This window comes from Pipra filicauda, unplaced genomic scaffold (genome assembly GCF_003945595.2).
Source record: "Pipra filicauda isolate LSUMZ 115617 unplaced genomic scaffold, ASM394559v2 scaffold198_size2598500_pilon, whole genome shotgun sequence".
Taxonomy (NCBI): domain Eukaryota; kingdom Metazoa; phylum Chordata; class Aves; order Passeriformes; family Pipridae; genus Pipra; species Pipra filicauda.
The window spans coordinates 2524785-2541562 of record NW_024104307.1 but is presented as its reverse complement, the minus strand read 5'-3'; the positions used below and the strand labels follow the sequence as shown (position 1 = coordinate 2541562).

The 16778-nt window shown below is 48.4% G+C and overlaps 1 protein-coding gene across 1 annotated transcript in view; it reads left to right on the top strand.

Annotated features, from left to right (window-relative positions):
* LOC113982001 (astrotactin-2) overlaps window positions 1-16778 on the top strand; it is a 211205-nt gene that overhangs the window by 52923 nt on the left and 141504 nt on the right. The window contains exons 6-7 of the mRNA XM_039380540.1: window positions 3645-3791; window positions 16351-16518. Of these exons, the coding sequence (XP_039236474.1) occupies window positions 3645-3791; window positions 16351-16518 (315 nt within the window). The remainder of the gene's footprint in view (window positions 1-3644; window positions 3792-16350; window positions 16519-16778) is intronic.

Here is a 16778-nt window from a genome sequence, read left to right as displayed (position 1 = left end):
GCCATCACTTTCTCCCCAGAACAGCCCTTGGGCACCCACTAACTCTTTTGCCACCACTCAAAATACAACAGAAACACCTTTAATTAAAAATACAGAGAGGTCATCTTAATGTATGAAGCAATTTTTTAGGACAGGAGGATCTGGGGAGCGAGTTTGGTCTCAGCTGTGCCTGGTCACCATCTTCCTCCTGGCCTTTTTGTACCTCAAAGACTCAAATCAAGGTTTGCATTGGGTGCTGTGGCCCTCAGGGCTCCTGAGTCCCATCAGCCATCCATGAAGGTGGATATTCCCCACCCAGCTTCCTCCTTTTGGTAAAGGAGATTGATACCAGCTTGTTTGGTAACCTGGGTTTGCAAATCCGCTCTTCAAACACCTCCCTGAAAGCCCAGAGTTGACAAGGAGAGGAGGGAAAGAGCAGGGTTAAGCCTGCTCATCTGCAGCACTGGAGTTTATTTGGGACTGCTTGAGGTACCAAGCTGGATTTGGATCCCCTCCCTGAGCTGAGGAAGGAATGGATCAGTTTGTCTCAGCTCTGGAACAGAGTGAAGCCCTGGTGACCCTGCTGAGGTGGGTTTGGTTAGCAGGGGCTTGCTGAGAATACAATTGCTTATTGTTTTAGAGGCCTGGAGTGAAACTGTTTATCTCCAGATGGGTGTTTAAATGCAGCACAGCAGTGGTTCTGCTGGAGCTTTAGTGGTCTGAAGAGCAGGGAATGGGATGGAAAACAAGAGCCCTGTCCCTCTGTTCAGAGAACGAGGGAAGGATCTGCTTTTCCAGCAGTCTCCCTTCAAACCTGGCAGTGAACTGGCCGTAAGCAATAAAGAGCTGAGCTGGAAATGCAATTTCTGCTCAAGCAGAAGCCACGTTGTTTTGGTTCAGTTGGTCAAAACCGACGTCAGGCAGTTCTAGAGGTCAGTGATTAGCAGTCTGATGGAAATGAGTGAGTACAGGAGGCAAGGAAGCAGAGAAGGGAGTTGCAGGAGACTTGGAACATCCATCCCTTTCCTTGGGCAGCCAGGCTCAAACTCATGGAGCTATAAAGGGATTTTTGCTGTTTCAAGCTCTTGTGCTCCTCTCCTCTGAGTCATGGGGAGAGAAGAAGCCCATGAACTGATGGGAATGGGAGATCCTCATTCCTGCAGCTCCACTGCGGCTGCAGGGTGGTGAAAGCTGCCATCATACCTGTGATTCAGGCTCTTTGTGAGAAGGGGATAATACTCATCTAACTCATAAAGGATTTGTGATTTAATGTTTGCAAAGCACTTTAAGACCCTGGATTGAAAGGTGATTTATAATGGTGAAATCCAGTGTTCTCTGGTCTATTGTATATTTGATTGTGTCCACTTATCCCAATGGAGGCTTTTTTCCTTACCTTTTCTTTCTTCTTCTTTTTTTTTTCCTCTTTTTTTTCTTTTGCATTCCTGTCTTAACTTCCAGCCAAGCAGGGGTTGTGGCAGGCACAGTATGCCCAGCAAGAGGATGAGTTTGCCTCCCAAGGAGGTGCTAACTTATGCTGATGACATGAATAAAGATTAGGAAGGAAAAAAGGGGATTGCAAGGTGAAGGGCACAGGGGATTGGCGATAAAGCTGTGAAATGGGGGTGGGAAGGCTGTTTAGATGATGCATGCATAAGGAAAGGAAAAGATGCTTCATAAATAATCAGTTTGCATGCTCTTGTTTGTCAAACAAGAGCTTCTTCTTCAGCTGCTTCTCCTGTCCTGCAAATCCTGGCTGGAGCATCTCCTGTGGCAGGCTCCATCCTGTGGCAGGGGATGCTTTGTTGAGGCTCACTGCCCTGCCTGGAAAGCACACATTGTGCTAAGCATGAGGTCCCTGCCCGGGCAGCAGCATTTGCAGCAGCAGCTTTGGTCAAATTACAGGGTGTGCAAGTGCTAACTTGTGGTCCTATTTCCTGTTCAATTTTCAAATCTTGCTTTGCTGATGAGATGGTGAGGGCTGGGGAGCAAGCAGGCAGAGGCTGCACTGGTTTCCAAAAATAAATAAGTGTCCTCACCTGAATCCTGAGCAGGGATGTGGTCAGCTCTGCCAGCAGCTCAGTTGTCTCAGCCTCACTGTAATGGCCTGTGCAGCCACTGACTGGGTTCAGCGCAGGGCCGTGCCCTCTGCTTGTCATGGACACTCTCACCAGGTGGTTTTGTGTCAGCATCCCAAGCCCCAGAGAAGGGAACCAGCTGCTCTGTGAGGTGCCTGTTGTTGGCTTTGAGGAAAGCAGGGCGCTGGTGTCGGATGAGGTGGCTGTGGGGGATGTGGTGCAGTCGGAGCAGTGGCAGGGCAGCCCTCGGGTCCAGAGGGATCAGGGGTGCCCCAAGGATGCAGGCTCCAGGGCTGCTCCCTTCTCAGGCAGTGAAGACCTGTTGATGGGATAGCAGTGGCCTGAGATGGTTTTTCCTGGTCATCTCCATTGGTGGAGAGTGTCTCATTTGGACACAAAGGCATTCCCAGCCTGCATCCAGTGACAGCACCTGAACCTCCTGGGGAAGCCAGATGTCTCCCGATGGCTTCACCCCATTCCCTACAGAATTTGGGTGTTGTTCTGTCCCACCCAACTGTAGGTGATTCAGCCATCCTAACACTGCATTTCTTCCACAAGGTTTTCCCAGTGGGTTTGTATCTGCTGCGGCCTCTAATGACCTCTGAATGCTCAAGGTCCTTTTTGGCTTATTTTTACCTATTGCTTCAAAAAAATTCCAAATAAAATAGAAGCCACCAACCAGGTGTCTGAGTGTGCTGGTCTGAGCAAAATCATGAGATAATGGGATCCCCTCAGCTCATGGTACATCCCTTAGTCCTGATGCCGGGCATGTGGCCTTTGAGATGAAGGATGGCAGCCTGGGAGTGATCCATGTGCTGTGAGGGTGCCTGTTGGGGACCAGGAAGGCTGGGTACTTGCTTTGACAGGTGGCATCTCGTGTACCCTGCTTTGTGGGACACACTGTGAGCTTCTGCACCTGATAAAATAAAACTTGTTTTGTAATATCTCCTGCCTGTCAGAAGCAGCTGGCTCTGGAGGTCTCTGTGTTGTGTGATGTAGTCCCTCTGTGATGACTGAGTATTTATATATTTGTGTAAATAATTAGCACTCATTAGTGCTATATAACATTGACAGGTGTAATTTCTCTTGGTGTTAAGGGAAAGCAAGTGATCCCCTGGTTCCAGACAGCCCTCAAATTTGGCTTGGTTATTTTTTGTGGCTTGACGAGATTCACAGAATAAACCAAGGTTGAAGAGAAGTGATGGTGGCTTCACCAGGGGAGCATGGGTGATGGGTGGCTTCACCAGGGGTGATGGGTGGCTCTCGGGAGGGGAAGTTCCTGGGGAGAGGGTCTGTACAAGGCTCTGAGAAGGTTTTCTCCCTCCTCTAGCAAAATGAAGCCTCCGCTGTAGCTCAGTGAGGGGAACAACACGAGTGTTAAAAACTCAGCCAGAGAAGGAGTGATGGGAATGATGGGAGGTGTGCAGGACCTCAGGAGCTCTTCCACCGCTGCTGAGCTGACATCCTTGTTTTCAGTGCCTGCCTTCCCCGTGCTGGGGAAGGGGGATACATGCTGGGAATGGGGGAGGCCGAGCGAGCCCTGGGTACATCTTTGCCTTTTGGCCACCCACCCCTGTCTCTGCCTTGCAGGTTCCATGAAGAGCCCTGTCAACAAGACGGCGCTGACCCTGATCGCGGTCAGCTCCTGCGTGCTGGCCGTGGTCTGCGGCTCGCAGCTCTCCTGCCCGCTGACCGTCAAGGTGACTCTGCACGTACCCGAGCACTTCATCGCCGACGGTAAGACCCTCCTGGGACTCTGCCCCCACCACATGCCTTTGGGACACGGGAATCCCTCTCTTTGGGAATCGCTCCAGCTGTTTTCAACTGCAGGGATCCCCCTCTGCACGGGAGCAAAGCGCATCTGCGAGCCCGAGGCCACAATCTTAATCGTGTCAATTAATATTATCACTATTATTGTTGCTGCTAATCGTATCTGACGGATATTCCTGTTTTCCTCTGAGCTCCAGCCCTGGGAGCCTGTACAGACAGGCATCCTCCTGTCCTGCAGCAGCAGAGCTGCTCATCCCAGCCCTTGCAGCAGCAGGGAGGGGAATCGCTGGGGTTTGAGCAAAAGCAGAGACGCTTTGAAAAATTAGACGAGTGCTGCTGTCACTATTTATTGCTTTCTCCAACTGGGCTCCTTGCATTTGTTGTGTTTCACTGACCTTTTCTTTATAATGTGCAGTGAGCACCGAGTGCAAGTTTTCAGTAACATGAGGGCAAATTTCATTTTCTTCCAGCAGACAGGACCCATTATTCAGTCAGTTCCAATTCCTGCACTCGTCTCCTTGCTTGGGGCATGTGGAAGGGGCACTTTCTCTCTGCCAGAAATGTGCTACATGGAGCCAGTGCATCAGCAGCTGCTGGGGTGTCCTGGCGTGGGCAGCCCTAGGAAACCCCCCACTTTGGGAGCTGGAGGGAGGGGCAGCTCTTGGGGGATTAATGTTTTGGGGAGAGGGAGATGGTTAAAGAGATGCAAAGGGGTGACAGCTGCAGGGAGTGCTGGAGAGGGGCTGAAACCATCACCTCGTGGCAGAGTGGGAGTCACTAGTGTGTTTGAGGTGGGATCAACTGTACTAAGAATGTCTCTTCTTGGAAGTGTCCAAGACCAGGTTGGATGGAGCTCTGAGCAGCCTGGTCTAGTGGAAGGTGTCCCTGCCCATGGCAGGGGGTTGGAGTAAGATGATCTTTAAGGTCCCTTCCAACCCAAACCATTCTGTGATTCTGTGGTTTTATGATTTGAAAAAAGAGACTTGTCTACACCTTGACCTGTTTCTAAAAGGCTTTCAGGATTGTCCAGGCTGCACGTGGATATTCTGAAGTCTTCACAGATGGTTATTCTGAGTAGCTGGAGAACAGAAACTCTTGCACTTGGTGAATAAGGTGGCTCCAGTGCAAACCTGTGTCCCTTTGGGATGGGCACTGGCCAGTTCAGCACTTGGACTGGGAGTTCACAACTGGTTTTGTTACTTGCTGGAGGTTGGTCAGGAAGGCAGTGATGGAGACGGCATCCTGGTCCTAGCCTGGGGTTCTGGCCCAGGGAAGACAGAGTGTCCTCAAAAAAGAAAATAAACAAAATGCAGTGAGACTGCATAGAATGAAAGTGAAAAGCTGAGCCTGTGCCTGTCACCAGGAAAGGGGTGACAATGCAAATTATGCAAATGCAGAGAACACTCAAATGAAAATGACAATGAAATACCAATAAAACAGATTAATATCCTTGAAACTGGGGGAAATGGGATGATCTCCAGTCCCGACTTAATGACTTTTCTGAAGAGAAAGTGGCAAGAGGACTGGTAACAACAGTTTGGAGAAGAATTAAAATGAGCTTTGTAATGAAACTGTAAAATATAATTACAAACTGTGAAAACTTTTTTAATATTTTTTATGAGAAACAGTCAAATTCTTCACAGAGAAGCAGCCAAGACATTTTGCAGTGGCTATCACTTTTCCTGAAATCTCATCATTTTATGCGATGGCAGTTCCTTGCCTGGGAAGAGAAAAGCTCTTAAAGTTGTCCCTTCTTTCTGAATAACAACAAATCCCAAGGTGGCATCTAACTGGCAGCAAAATATTACAAAGCATTTAAAGGCATCGCAGAACTGAGCTGGGTTGGGAAATTTTAATGATACCCAGGAAAAAGCGTGGCTGGCTGTGTTTGCCAAGGCTCAGCACCTGGAGTCTGGTGGAGAACAGGGAACCTGCTCCTCCCTGGCGATCTCCTGCGGGGGTTAAACCTGCTTTTTACTGGCTGAAAAAGGGACTTGGCTTGGGCATCCCCATGGCACCGGGGTGGCAACAGAGCCGATGTGTTTGGCCTGGCAGAGTCTGGGAGCTTTGATCAGTCTTGAAACAGCCTCTCACGTGGCACCTGATGGTGGCACCATGTCTCGTAAGTGATGCCGTGCGCTTAAATCGCCTGGTTCCTGAAGCTGTTCCCTTTTGTGTTTTACATGATGATAAGGCAGGCTCTGCGAGAAGGCAGGAATGGTGCATTCACAGGAGATGTTCCTGTGCGAGGGAGCGGTGCCCTCTCATTCCTTTTTGAAATGCAGGATTTCAATAGATGCCAGGAGCCAAGAAAAATGTGAAAGCAGAGCCGCTACCGGCACCTCTGCAGGAGAAGCCAAACAAAGACAGAGGCTGAAAGAAATCCCTCTCCTAGACGATGAGAACTCAGCTTTGAAGGAAACTTTAAATAGATGCCAGCCAGCTCCGGAGTGCCAGCAGCCAGAGCCAAGCTGGGAAAAGGAGAGGGGGGAGCAGCCCCCCCAAATGTCTCCAGCCTTGGAGAAGAGCAGCGTTCCCTGCTGCAGCGAGCAACAGCATCAGAGGAAGCAGCTCCTGAGCCTGCTGGAGTGGCACTGTGGGAAAGGAGAGGGGAAGGACTGGGACCAGAAGCCAACTGGCAGCCAAGCTGGGAGGATATATTCCAAGCAGCAGTGCTAATAACCAGCCTGTCTCTATTGCCCTTATTTCTCTCTCGGTTTGTTTTCTTCCTTTTGTTCATTTGATGGGGTCCCCCTGCCTCGCTCCCCGCTGAGCAGTTATTGCCTGGTTTGCACAGCTGCTCTGCCTTCGCTTCATGGGGCCAGTGGAGCCTGGCAGGAGCTGCTGTGGCTCGCAGGGAGAGCTGGGACCTCCTGCCTCCCAGAAATGAGTTGGTGCCTCTAAATCCTCTCTTCAGATGGAGCAGTTGGAGCATCCTCTCCTCCCTTCTGCTGCTCCGGGGCTTTGTGTTTCGGGACAGCCTCTGCCCGTGCTGAGCAGAAGGCATCGCTCTGATTTCAGAGGTGGTGCAGATTTATGGAAAGAACCATAGTAGCTTTTATGAGGATATGGAAATGCAAGGCATTATTTAAAGGACCCTTTAGCAGAGTCAAGGGGGGGAAGAAAGGAATGAGAGCCCCTCCATCTGAGTAATAAAACTGTTATGAAAATGTGAGCCACTCAGCTGTACGTTCAATAGTTGTTTTTTGTTTGGTTGTTTGTTTTTTTTTTCTTGTAAGTAATCATTCAAAAAGTAGAGATGGAGCAGTGGGAGCAGCTTGCAGGGAAGTCGGGGCTGGAAAAAGATACCCTGGAGGGCTCAGCCTGGAGTACGTCCTTGCTGCACAACAGTGTGAAATATAGTATCAATTAAAGCTTCCCCTTTTTACGGCCTGTGAGAGGTTATATATGGCGTGGGTGGATGTTTGTATCTGGATACTTTAGTGGGAGAGGTAGGTAAGATCCTCCAGTGGTACACTGGAAGGAAGCAAGAGCTGTGTTTAGCAAGGGGCTGGTAGGGCTTTGTTTTATAAGTGGAAATAAAGCAAAGGGCATAAAGCAGGTTTGTGTCGCTTCAAAGACATTTTGGGGCGTTTACAAGCTCCTTCCCTCCTCTTCTGAGGCAAATGCCAGGAGGGATGTGGTAATCTTTCTGCACCTTGCTGAGCTGCAGGCTGGGTGTGTGGAGCCTGGTGTGGGCAGGCACAGTCCTCACTGTGGGATTGGAGCTTGGTGTGGGCAGGCACAGTCCCTGCCACGGACTTGGAGCTTGGCATGAGCAGACACTGTCCCCACTGTGGGCTCGGAGCTTGGCATGGGCAGGTGCTGCCTCTGCTGTGGCTCTGCTCTTGGCTGAACTCTGAACTGCTCTGATATGGCTCCATCACTGCTGCAAGTCTGGATGAACTCTCCCAGGGTGGACACTGCCCCGTGAGCGACAGAGGGAGGACAGCAAATCCAGTCCCCACCCTGCAAAGCCCGGAGAACAGCGGGAAGTGGAATTTCCATTTGAGACCATGTTTTGGGTTGGAGCATCTGACAAGATGGCAGAGATGGAGGAAGGTTTGTTTTTTTTTATTCTTTGAATCTTCATGCATCTGCGTCTGCCCCCCGAACGATGCCATCGTGTCCTTACCATGCAGCTCATCAGTAATTGTTTCATCTGAAGATTATTTCCTACCTTCCTCCATGAATGTTTCCTCCAAGACACGGGTGAATTGGATGCTGCTATTAGCAGCCTGTGTTAATTTTCCCTGAAGATTGTCAGAGCTCTGCAGACTGCAATTGTTGGACTCGCAACAACTTCTCATTTTGGTTTTAATTAAATGCGTTGCTTTAAATTGTTTGCTTTTGACGTCTCCTGCTCAATCTTTTGCAGTCCTCAGAGGTGACCAGGCATTAGCTTGTGTCCTCAGGTGCTTGCACTCAGCACATAAAGCACAGAGAAGTGAGCTGCAGGAGGTGGGGGACTGGCTTTGTCTCCATCCTGTTGGACAAGGAGAAGCTGAAGACACTCTCTGATTTACATGTGAAGCACTCCAGGTTTGTGCCAGAAGGATGGAGAACGAGGTCTGATCTCAAAGGTACCTCAGGCCAGGCTGGATGGGGCTCTGAGTAAGTGGCACAGGTTGCTCAGAGAAACTGTGGCTGCCCCATCCCTGGAAGTGTCTAAGGCCAGGTTGGACAGGGCTTGGAGCAACCTGGAATAGAGGAAGGTGTCCCTCCCAAGGCAGGAGGTGGAACAAGATAATCTTTAAGGTCCCTTCCAACCCAAACCATTCTGTGGTTCTCTGATCTCTCCAAGCTTTCAGAGGGTTTCTGCCATTTGGGTCCCCTATGTTCTCCAGCTGTTCCCAGCCCCACCAGTCCCCTCTGAAATCAGCAGAGGGAATTGACTGGCTTAAAATAAGTTTTTTCTTGTGCTGTTTTCTCCCCTGGGAGTTGTTCTGCTGCAGAGGTGCCTCTTTGCTGTACAGAGACTGGGATCACAGCTTTGACAGAAGCAGCGCTTCCCTGTTGCAGACTCAGTGCCACGTCTGGCTTGCCACAGACCCTGTGTGTTTTGGGTAAGGCGGCTGTGTTTGGGAGCAGCTTTACAAATTGCATTTTATTTCATCAGCTCTTAATCACAGGGTCACCTCAGTGCCAGTGTTACAGCTCACTCCCTCTCCTGCGCCTGCTCGCCTGGCAAGAAAATGTGAGCAAATGGCTGCAGCGTTACCAGACATGAACTCTAAATATTAACATCAATTTATGAACTGTATCAGCGTGGATCAAAGGGATTCCAAGACGGTTTTACGGCGTGAACGCTCTTTGCATGAAGAACTAATAAGATCCTGGAGGCTGAAGTACATCATGTTTTTATCGTGGCTCCGACAGCCTTGTGAACCTGCGCTCGGCTCCTGCCTGTGCTGCCCAGCTCCCCCAGCCCTGTGCCTGCCACAGGCATTCCCAGCTCCCGGGGCAGCTCAGTTCACAAGGGAAGCTAAATGCTTCTGCCTTTCTCCTTTGCAGGATTCATCAGAGCAGAGCTGGTGTTGGAATTTGGATGGTTTCAGCAGCAGCTTGTTCAGAGCTGGGAGCTGTTGCATCCTGAGAGAGGCACGATGTGCCCATCCCTGGGGAGGGGGCATCTCCTGGTGCCTGGTGAGCTTTACCAACACCATTTACCCTCTGCTTTGGGAAGGATGGTGAGGGAAGACTGCAGTAAGGAACAGTGTCCTGCTCTATTCCATGGATGGAAAGATGCAAACATTCATACAGCTTCCTCTAGAGAGGCAGCAGAGGGGCAGGCACTGATCTCTGCTCTCTGTGACCGCTGACAGGACCTGAGGAAAAGGCTGGAGCTGTGTCAGGGGAGGTTTAGGCTGGATATTAGGAAAAGGTTCTTCCCCCAGAGGGTCGTTGGGCACTGACCAGGCTCCCCAGGGCAGTGGGCACGGCCCCAAGGCTGCCAGAGCTCCAGGAGGGTTTGGACAACGCTCTGAGGGACAGGGTGGGATTGTTGGGGTGTCCTGTGCAGGGCCAGGAGTTGGAATAGATAATCCTTGTAGGTCTCTTCCAACTCAGGATATTATTGCAGCATGGTGGTGGCTCCATCCCTGGAAGCTTAGGCCATGCTGGCTTTTGAACAAGAATTCATGGGTTACCTGTGGCATCAGTGGTGCAGCAACTCAGTGAGGATTTTTGGAGGCTCTGTAGGTAGGAACATGCTACTTCTCTGAGTTGCTCTCCCAAGAAGTAACATTGCTGATGTGCAGCCTCTCAGTGAGTGGGTGGTAGCTCACCTTGGTCTCATGGATATTAACTTTGCATGTGCTGCCTCTTGATTGTGTTTTCTGCTGTCCTGGGAGAATGTTTGGTCTTGGTGCTGGCTGGAAAATCTCAATTCACACACACTTTGTCTCTTAAAGCTTATCATAGCTCCTCTCTACTTTGTGATGTGATTAGATTTAGGCTGATTTTCCCTGAACCCTTATCCAATATCTGGAGAGCATCACTGCAGAAGAGCCCCAGGCTGCAGCGTGGGAGTTGGGAGATACAGAGCATTAAGGAGAAGCTTTTCTTTAGGAGTGTAATTTCTGTCTGAGCCATTGCTGGCCCAGATGCCTGCTGAGGGCAGAGATGTGCTGTTACCAACACCTCCACAATTACACTGTGTAATACTGTCATGGGAGATGTCTTTGCAGCATGAGCTTCACCACAATGCAGGATGGGCAGATGCCATCTCGCTTGGGTTTGGGAAGAGTTGGCTGAACCATCACCTGCTCCATAAACTTAAATACATGTGTTGCTTGTCAGAAACTCAGCCCGGGCAAAATCAAGACTGACTGCCAAGAAAACCCAAAGAAAGAGAGTCTGTCAGATTTATCAAGAAAGTGCAACTTGATGCTTAAAATGTGCCCCTGCTCCTCCCACAGGAAAGATGCTTCTAGTCTGAGCTGTAATTACACACAGATTTGTTTGACTTAATTGATTTCTGCTTTGCCAGAGTGAAGAAGCTCTGGCAGGACTGATGGTGTTTTGAGGGGATTGGGGTCTCTGGATTTGGCCTTTGGTGAGTTTGTGTGAGAGCCCATGGCCATGGTTCATGTGCTGAAAGTACATCCTGGAGTCAAACACTCTGTGATATAAACTGTGTGTGCTTCAGCTGAGGGAACAGTGAATGAAAGGTGTGTCTGGTGTAAGCTTGTGCTGTTTTAAAAACATTGAAAACGTTCTGTCATAGCTTTCTGTTTAGGCATTTTGCCTTGGTCAGGAGAGAAACAGTTTGAGAAAGAAGGTGAAGTGGGTTGGCTTGCATTTTAACCCGGTGTGTTACTATCCCTGGATTCAAAGTAGAATACAGAATTCAGGGTTTGACTTCAAACAATTTAAATGATTCCAAAATGTCCTGGGTTTGTGCTAAGCAGGAGAGGGATGGTGAAGCTGAGCACTGTTAATCTAAGGGTGCAATCCTACCCCAAGCCCCATTTCTTTGCTTAGGTCAGTACAGGTGTGTCCTGGGCATCCAGAGTCCATCTGGATCTTCTGCATTTTCTGAAAGAAATTTAAGAAGCAGAAGTTTTCATTCCCTGGGACCAGGACAGGAGAGGGAGAGCTGATCAAGGGAAAGAGCAGATAGGGGAGGAGTTGTCTCTTTGGGCAATGTTCTTTCATGTTTCACAAGTTAAAAAAAAAAAAAGAGTCTCTAAGGAAATCAAATAGGGTTATTCTTTGTACCTGTAGAATGAAGCAAGAGTGATAATTCTTCCTCTAGTGTTTAAAAAATATCTGTAACAGGATTAGAATTGTATGATAGTATAAGGATGGATACATTAATAGCAACCTGTAGTATGACCTCCCATAGCTTCCCAACACAATACTAATTTTAGATGAAAAGGAGTTTTGTTGGCCAAGAAACAGCGAATGGACCAAAGATGACAAAAAGAGCAGAGAGAGGAATAAATAGACATTCTTCAAAAAAAATTACGTTTTGATCTTTTCCCTTGAAAAGAAAGAGAAAGGAGAAGTCAAACCCTTTTGGCTGCTTTTGGGTGCTTTGTTCTTTTCCCTTGTTAGATGTCTCTTCTGAGCTGTTTCATCCTGTTGTGTTCTGGAAAATGATTTTTGAAATGTCGAAACTTCAAGCCTCTTTTGTCGTGGCTTAAGCAGTTCCCCTGAACTTTGAAGGAGACCCCAGCATGAGCGACAGGAACTTCTGATGCTGCCTTAACTGGACCAGCTTTGATCAGTGCTGGAGAAGGAAGGGGGCGAGGGGGAAAAACACATGCATAGAGAAACCCAAACAAATCAATGCCCCGAGGTGCTGGTGGACATCGTGGAGTTGTGAGGGGGTTGTAGCTGTGTGCTGATGTTCTCCATACACTGCAACGCAGCTCTGTGGCATAGACTGGCTCATAAAGCCAATGGTTCTTAGTGGATATGTCCTACAGTGGGATTTCTGGGATCAAGGAGGTGGTGGTGGGTGGAGAGTTGTCATTTTATTACTGTATTCCCTGGTGTGGTCGATGGTTGCTTTACCCTGGGACCTAAATGTCTCTGGTTTAAGGAGGATCTCATCAAGCTTTTAAGTGAATGGGAAGCTCAAAACTTGTGTCTAGGAGGACACCTGGGGGGGGGACGAGGTTGGCAGCAGAGGACAGCAGTGTGGATGGTCTCTCTGGATGTCTTCAGAGGGTTTCTGTGCCGGAATCTGCTCCGGGAACTGCAGGCAGTGGCTGTAGGTGTGCTTCAAACTGGGCATGGGGGTGGTTTGGTAGGGTCTGAGGTCCTCAAGAAAGGTTTTCAGAGGGTACTTTGGAGCAGGGTCTACTACCCACTGCCTCAGAGGTGTGAGCCCCTCGAGTTCCCCATCATCCCATTCCCTCCTCCATCGTTTCCCTCCATCCAGAGACTGTGTATTGGGGAAAACGAACCCTGCTGATGTTCCTGGCAAGCTAAAGGTGATTTTGAAACAGCTCTCCCTTAGAAAATGTTTGTTCTCAGTAGATTCTAAAAGGATTTGTTACTCAACCTGCCCTTTCTGAGGTGATTTTGATTTGTGTGCAATGGTGACTTTTGAAAACTGTTTTCTCTGTACGGATTCTTTGAAAATAAAGAGAAAAAATGTGTGGAAAGGCTTTGAAATAGTCAGAATTTCAGCTTTCAAAATATTTGTAGAATGTCTTTTGCTGTTATTTATTTCCTAGGCAAGCTATAAAGGGATCAAGATTGGGATGTTTGTTTGTTTGTGTTTTCAGTGGGAGCAAAGGTGATTAGAGTGTCTGTCTCAAAACCTTACCCAGCTGAGCTGCCACACACTCAGCTTCAGAGATGGGAGAAGTTTCCTTTCTGGAAGTTGTCCCCTCCCTCCTCCTGCAAAGGAAGGAAGGAAAGTGTTTACAATTAATTAAAACCTTTGATTTCCCTAGGTTTGGGGGTTTTTTTAGGCTGAGGTAGAACCCCCTCCATTTTACACTGAGCCTGAATTCAGGAATTTTGGATTCAAACGTTTTAATTTCTGTTTAAAAAAAAAACAAAACAAAACAAAAAACCAGAAAACCGATAGTGAGGATTATTTCTCAATCAGACTTATTAAAATCAAAATAAGTAATTAATCTTCAAAATACCAGCTCTTCCCTTGTGTAAGTTACAGTTCCATTATATTTGGGAGGATCTTGCGATGTAGAGAATGTTGCAAAGCTTTATCAGTTTGTAAATAATTTCAAGCTTCCCAAATTTGTGGGTTTACATGGACACCAAACTCATGCTGAAAGAGAAGTTATTTGCTCCTGGCCAGGTGTCACATTTTGGTGTGGATTTAGGAAGCACTTTCATGAATTGATAGTTGTTGGCGTTTTTTTATACTGCCATCAGCAAATAGGCTGGGTTTTCCAAAGGAAGTGAAAATTTAGCTGCAGGGCCATGAATTTGCTTCCTCCTCCTGGAGCAGCTCAGTGTGGGGCTGGTGTGTCCAGAGAAGGGCAACGGAGCTGGTGAAGGGTCTGGAGCACAAGTGTGATGAGGAGCAGCTGAGGGAGCTGGGGGAGCTCAGCCTGGAGAAAAGGAGGCTCAGGGAGGACCTTCTTGGTCTCTTCAACTGCCCAAAGAGAGGTTGTAGCCAGGTGGGGGTCAGGCTCTGCTCCCAAGCAACAAGCAATAGGATGGGAGGAAATGGCCTCCAGTTGCACCAGGGGAGGTTTGGGTTGGATACTGGGAAAAATTTCTTCCCAGAAAGGGTGCCCAGGGCAGTGGTGGAGTCACCATCCCAGGAGGGATTTAAAAGCCGTGTGAATATGGCATCTGGGGACATGGTCTAGTGGTGGCCTTGGCACTTTTGGAGGAATGACTGGATTCGATGAACAAAGAGGTCTTTTCCAACCTAAATGATTCTGTGGTGGGGAGCTCTGGAGGTGACTCCTCTATCACCCACCTGACCTTGGGGCCCTGCCCTCCGTGTAGCAGCTCCTGGGCCAAGATGCTCTGCCAGCTCCAGTCACCTTCATCCTTCTGAATACTAATGATGTGACTGCTTTATGTCTGGTTTGCTTCTGTTCCTTGCAGGCTGGCTGTGTTCTAACTGGAAGTGGGGTTCATTAAGTAGGGATTTAATCAAGAGCTGGTGGTTTCGCTCTTCAGTCTTTGGGTGCAGAGGGAGTTGTCTGTAGCTGAGTCTCCAAACAAGGCGTCCGTGCTTCCCAAGCCTCGCTCTTTATTAGAGAGCTGCAAAAATAAGGACGAAAACAAGATTGACAGGCTACTACACAGGCACGTACACGTGAATAGTAAACACTCCCAGAGGGTTCGTGTTGCACTTCTCTTTGGTAAAAGAAACCAGCAATTGCTATTATTGGCATTTAAAGCTATCTTTAAAAATTCACGGAAAAGAATAATTAGACATAAAAAACCCACGTGGCTCTAAGATACTTCTTTGTGCTCGGTGTTTTGCTCCTTTCCAGTGGTGCTGGGGGGTTTACCCAGCGATTTACTGCTGCCATTGTCTGATTGAGATGTATCCTGCAGCCTTGGCGGGGCAGCCCCTGCCTTGCAGTGTCTCCAGAGCAGCTGGATCCTGGATGTCTAATTTTCCTTTGCTTGAACAGTCAGTAGCTTGGCAGCCTCCATTGGCTTTGAGTGCAGGGATGTGTCTGTGAATATGTTTATGGTATATAAACACTATGAGTGGTGAAGACTTGCATTCATGTGAAATTAGGGCTCGGATTTGTGTGGTGCTGAGATCTGGGGATGCCTGAAAATGAGGTCACTCGCTGAGATGCTTGACTTGAGGCTTTGCTTGTTTTATCCTTTGCATGGATAATGTGGTGCAGGATGAGGGTGAGAAGGGCTCCTTCTTGCTGAAGCATCAGGGAGTCTCTTCAAAAGGAGATTCAGATTTTGTGTTCAAGCAGGTTCATGTGGGGTGGTCACTGCTGTGGGCTTATTGTCCTGCTCTTTTAATCTCTTGGCTTTCAACAAAGCCAAGATCTTACGTGGTGTTTATAAAAATGTTGTCCCAGTCCTTTACTAAGTGGCCTAAGCCCTAAAGTTTCGTGAAGGTAGACCCTGGATCTATAAACTTGCTATCCTTGGGTAATCACTGAGAAGGATTTGAATCTTCAGACAGTGGTCACAAATTTTGCTGCTGTTGCCAGTCCTCACACGTAGTGGAAAAGTGTCTGTGGGTTCCTGGGCTATCTGGCAGTTCCCCTTGCCCACTCCTCCTTGCAGGTTTCTTCTCCCCTGTTTTTAGAGGCTTTTACCCTGGTAAGTTTTGCAAAACACCACTTAATGGCAGAGTTTTTTTGGCTCCCCTCTGATCTGTGCAACACTGCTATGGAGGCAGTCTTATAATCAATGTAATTGAAGATCAGAGTTAATGAGGACCTCTGTGCCTGCAAAATCCCCCAAGCGATGCTGGGCCTCAGATGTTAGATAAGGAAATGATTGGGCTGAACTGAAAATCTATTTGGCTAATTAGATGATGCATATTCCCAGATGCTGGTGGGGAAAAATACATTTTGCAAAATAAAGAAGCGTAAGATTTTGTAAGAAAAGATTTTTGGCAAGAATTCACTTTTAACTCTCAGGAAAGAAAGGGTGAGGGGGTGCCTGGTACAAGAAGATGTGTGTCAGGCCAATTCACTCACCTTCAGCTAAAGAAGAGAAGTGGGAATAGCCTGCACTGCTGCTGCCCATCTATGCCCTGAGCATCCAGGTGCCTCGTGGACGCTGTTTCCATGAGCTGGATGCTCATGGATCAGAATAATTACATCAGTCCACATTTCTACAGAGACATGGGAATCAAATTCCAGTAGTGTAAGGGTAGGGAAACATCTGGGCAGAGGAGTTGGTGGACCATTAGCTGTGGCACATTCCTTTGGAGAGGAATGGTCAAATGAAGTTCTTCGGGTCCAGGAGTTGATGAACTCATTATTATTTGCTGATCTTGATGTCACAGCACCTGCTGTAGAGTGTTCTGATACTGGGCCAAAATGCATGTTTGGGGTTTTACACTCACCTAACACACTTTTTTCCCTCTCTCCAGGCAGCAGCTTCGTTGTGAGTGAGGGGAGCTACTTGGACATCTCCGACTGGCTTAATCCAGCCAAGCTGTCCCTGTACTATCAGATCAATGCCACGTCCCCCTGGGTGAGAGACCTCTGTGGACAGAGGACCACTGATGCCTGTGAGCAGCTCTGTGACCAAGACACAGGTAAGGGAGGCTGGGGAACAGTGAAGACCTTGGAAAGCTTGGAGATGCGAGGGAGAAGGTTTGTCTCTGGGTGTTTTAATGCCCTCTGTGCTCACCTCTGCTTTAGCCTGGTGGTAGGCACAGAGGATTGAGAGGTACCAGCAGGGTCACACAGTGGTGACCCCCATCAGCAAAATGTAAAGAAGATGGGCACAAAAGGGGGATTTGAAAAGGTGGATCTACGAGTTCTTTGGTGTGGCAGCTGCAGACGTGTGGAGTTT